This window comes from Chaetura pelagica, unplaced genomic scaffold (assembly GCF_000747805.2).
Source record: "Chaetura pelagica isolate M959 unplaced genomic scaffold, ChaPel_1.0 scaffold388, whole genome shotgun sequence".
Taxonomy (NCBI): domain Eukaryota; kingdom Metazoa; phylum Chordata; class Aves; order Apodiformes; family Apodidae; genus Chaetura; species Chaetura pelagica.
Genome location: NW_009954111.1, coordinates 658,231 through 661,560, shown reverse-complemented (window position 1 = coordinate 661,560; position 3,330 = coordinate 658,231). Strand labels below are relative to the sequence as shown.

At 43.0% G+C, this 3,330-nt stretch overlaps 1 protein-coding gene across 1 annotated transcript in view; it reads left to right on the top strand.

Moving 5' to 3' along the window:
- Positions 1-356, top strand: part of CCDC89 (coiled-coil domain containing 89) — a 2,868-nt gene extending 2,512 nt beyond the window's left edge. Inside the window, 1 exon segment of the mRNA XM_010002553.1 lies at positions 6-356. Coding sequence (XP_010000855.1) covers positions 6-356 — 351 coding nt within the window.
- The last annotated feature ends 2,974 nt before the right edge of the window (positions 357-3,330 follow it).

Here is a 3,330-nt window from a genome sequence, read left to right as displayed (position 1 = left end):
GGGAGAGCAGCTACCTGCGGGCCGTGCTGGCCAACCAGAGCGCTCTAGGGCAGCTCCTGAGCCGCTTAGCCGGGATCCGCGCCGGCGGGCTGCAGCTCAGCACCAGCCTCTTCAGGGACACGGGCAGCCCCCACCGCCATCACCACCACCTCCAGCCTGCCGGCGAGAGCAGCGACCACGACTACGCCTTGCCCAGCTCCCGGCCCGCCAGCCGGGAGGAGGCGGCGGTGGTGACGGAGACTGAGGAGGAGTGGGCGTCCCCCGGCGGGATCTGCCTCCACGTGGACCGGGATCAGGTGTCGGTGGAGTTCTGCTCCATCTGTGCTCGGCGAGCAGCGGCCTCCTTCAAAATGTAGGGTCTGCAAGTACTCGTGGGGGTTCTCGCCCCTCGGGGCCTCGCGTCGCGGCGGAGGAAGCAGGCGCTGGTGCGGAGGAGAAGCATAAATACAGTGGTGATGGGGTGGTCTTGGGGGAGACGGAGAGGAGGGGGACCTGGCACTTAAGTGGCTGGGGTAAGCAAAGAAAAAAAATCCTCTGACGGCACAGTGGGAGCCAGATGGTGGCCTTGGTTGTAGGTCATGTCAGTCTGGCGTGCGGACGGTAGTGGTCTGTGCCTGGTTGGCGTAAAGAGCCGTGCAAAGCTGCGTACGGCCCTGCGATCGTTATCGTGCAAACTGACACGCGCGAACACACGCAGAGGTGCCGCCAGAGCCCGTTTGCAGCACTTGGGTGAAAAGATCATGCCGACCTGATGCATGAAGGTGTGCTCGGCTCCACTTCGCAGTTGCCAGTAAAGATAACGCTGACTACCCGGTCTTAAGTCAGATAATGTTTAGCCTGCTTATCCTGAGGAGCCGAAAATGCTTGCTTAGAAATCCAAACCAAAATCTTCATTAAGACATCGTCACTGGACAGACTTAAGAAAATAGTAATGATCGGCAAAAGAAAGCATGCATATAAAATTGTACTGCATCTCGGTTATACATTACTATTAAAACCTCTCTGACAGTTTCTCTTTTAGGTGCTTGCCCTGCCAGGCTCCGTTGTGTAGGGGTTAAAGAACAGTCGTTTTCCACCTCGCAACCTGGTAAGGATCAATATATTCCCATAATGCGGTATCAGACAGCTTGCTTTGCTTAGGCCGGTCTGTTCTAATGACTGGTTCAGGAAATTATCTCTCTGGTCCTTGGCCTACTCTGCCAAAATGTTACTAGCTCTGAATGATAACTAATGGTGGAGATTACAATCGTATCATTCTAATTAGCTGTTTTCCTCGTTTCCTTTCTTAAATGAATATGTGCATAGTAATCAACACACAAGCTGTGTTTTTAATTGAAAAAAAAAAAACAAGTGCTTTTGCCATTTTAAATTGGAATTTCTCATTAAACTGAGTATCTGATGAGCTGAAAAGGGGAAAATATGCTAATAAGGAGGATGTGATATTTACAGCCTTTTCTCATAGGGGACTGTCCCAAAAGTGTAAGTAAATTGCTTTTAAATGGTCACAGAATTTGTGACCTGTTGGTTTAAAATACTGTCTAGTGTTAGGGATGCACGGTACCTAAAAAAAGTCCTTCTCTAGCTTACTCCAGTTCATGTTGTGGAGTTTTCCCTGATTAAACTGAAACTGAACACTGGTTATATCTGTACAGTGGAGTCCTCATGCAGAGGAGTCAGTTTTTTTGCATGGACCTCTAATGAGAATTGTGGTTTGGAGAATGCAGTGCATTGAAGTAACTTGTTACTTTAGCTTCCCTTAAGTAAAGTTCTGCCCGTGCACACTGAAATTCCTGTTTTACTTCAAAGTAGCTTTAAATTTTAAAGATACTGCATGTATATGCATGTGCTTAATTTTACTGGAGAGTTCTTAATATAGCCTCTTACATTATCCGGAAATCTATAACTTTAAATAATTAAGCACTGTTTGGAAATGAACAAATACGTATCTTGAGGCTAATGATTTGAAAAATGCTTCATAATTAACAGATAGGAAGAAAAATAGTTTGGCAAACAATAGCGTGTGTTTTCTTGTACTAGGCAGTGTTTCTCCCTATGACAAAAGATGAGTGGGTTGTTTTTTCAGTTGTATGATAATGTTTAGGTTGTTTATATGTATGTCAGTTGGGGGAAGAAAATGTGAAAATGCTAATATGTAAAGTGAGGTTTCACAAAGAATAGATTTTCCTAAACCAGTTTGATTTACTGACTTCTTTAAAAAAATATTCTGTTTAGTGTTTCTGAAGTCTTGTTTCTTAAAGCCTTAAATTTTGTGTTTAAGGCTAAGTAGAGGTGAAAGTGTTTTCTCTCAGTCATTTGCTTTATTGGTGCTAGACCCTACCAAGTGTTCATCATTATAAGAGGAGTTTGATTTTTCTTTGTGAAACATCACTGTGTGATAAAGTATATGTGTATTTAGCATCCTTGTTTTTCTTTATGCTAAAGTGGATTCAGCTGTGTTGGGGCAGAAGAGACGGGACCAGCTGCTCGCCACATTTCCTGCTTTATTTTAAAAGGTAGTATAAGAAATGAGAATAAAGAGGTAACAGGGCTTTTGCTGTCTTTGGTTAAAAAAAAAAAAAAAAAAGGTTGAATGCTCAGATCATTTACTGTCATCCAAGATGTTTTTTTTTAAAAGAAAATATCCTATCAAACAGGTTTTACTCCACTGTATGCAGATTTCCATCTGTTCAGGGTACATTGCCAGCACAAAGAAGGCTTAGTGGGATATGTGTTACCTTACACCTCAGTGGTGGCATCAACAGCAATGTTTAAAGTTGCAATCTTAAATTGTATAGCCCTGCTGTAACTGATGGGTTGTACTAGTGCCACAGAACCAGAGTCAACCACCAAAACCTGTACTGACTGATATACAAAATGGAAATAATTGAGTTAAATTCAACCGAGGCTCCATCTGCCTAGCTCAGACTACTATGAATGTGCTTTATTTTTAAGTTTAAATGAAGTTTTCAGTTGATGAGAAGAGAAACACTAATGTAGCAAGTATGAGATGTTAAAACGGCATTTTCACGGTTACTTCAGTGTAGAAGTTTTTTAATTTAACTTAAATATGCATTCTTTCTTTTCACATCACTGCTAAATGGGAGAGGTCAGGGACTTAGTTCAGGTCTCTGTTGTGAACCTGCACATCACTAGTCATGAACTATCTGTGAGCTATGTCTGAGAGTGGCTGATTTTCTGACATGCAAAATTATATATGCTGGTACAAGAGCAAGGTCAAGTCCCAAGAAAGTAAGTGTCTGCAGGCATTTCTAGTGCCTACTGAATCATATTTAAACCAAATAGAGGGGAAGAAGTTATTTGAAATTCTAA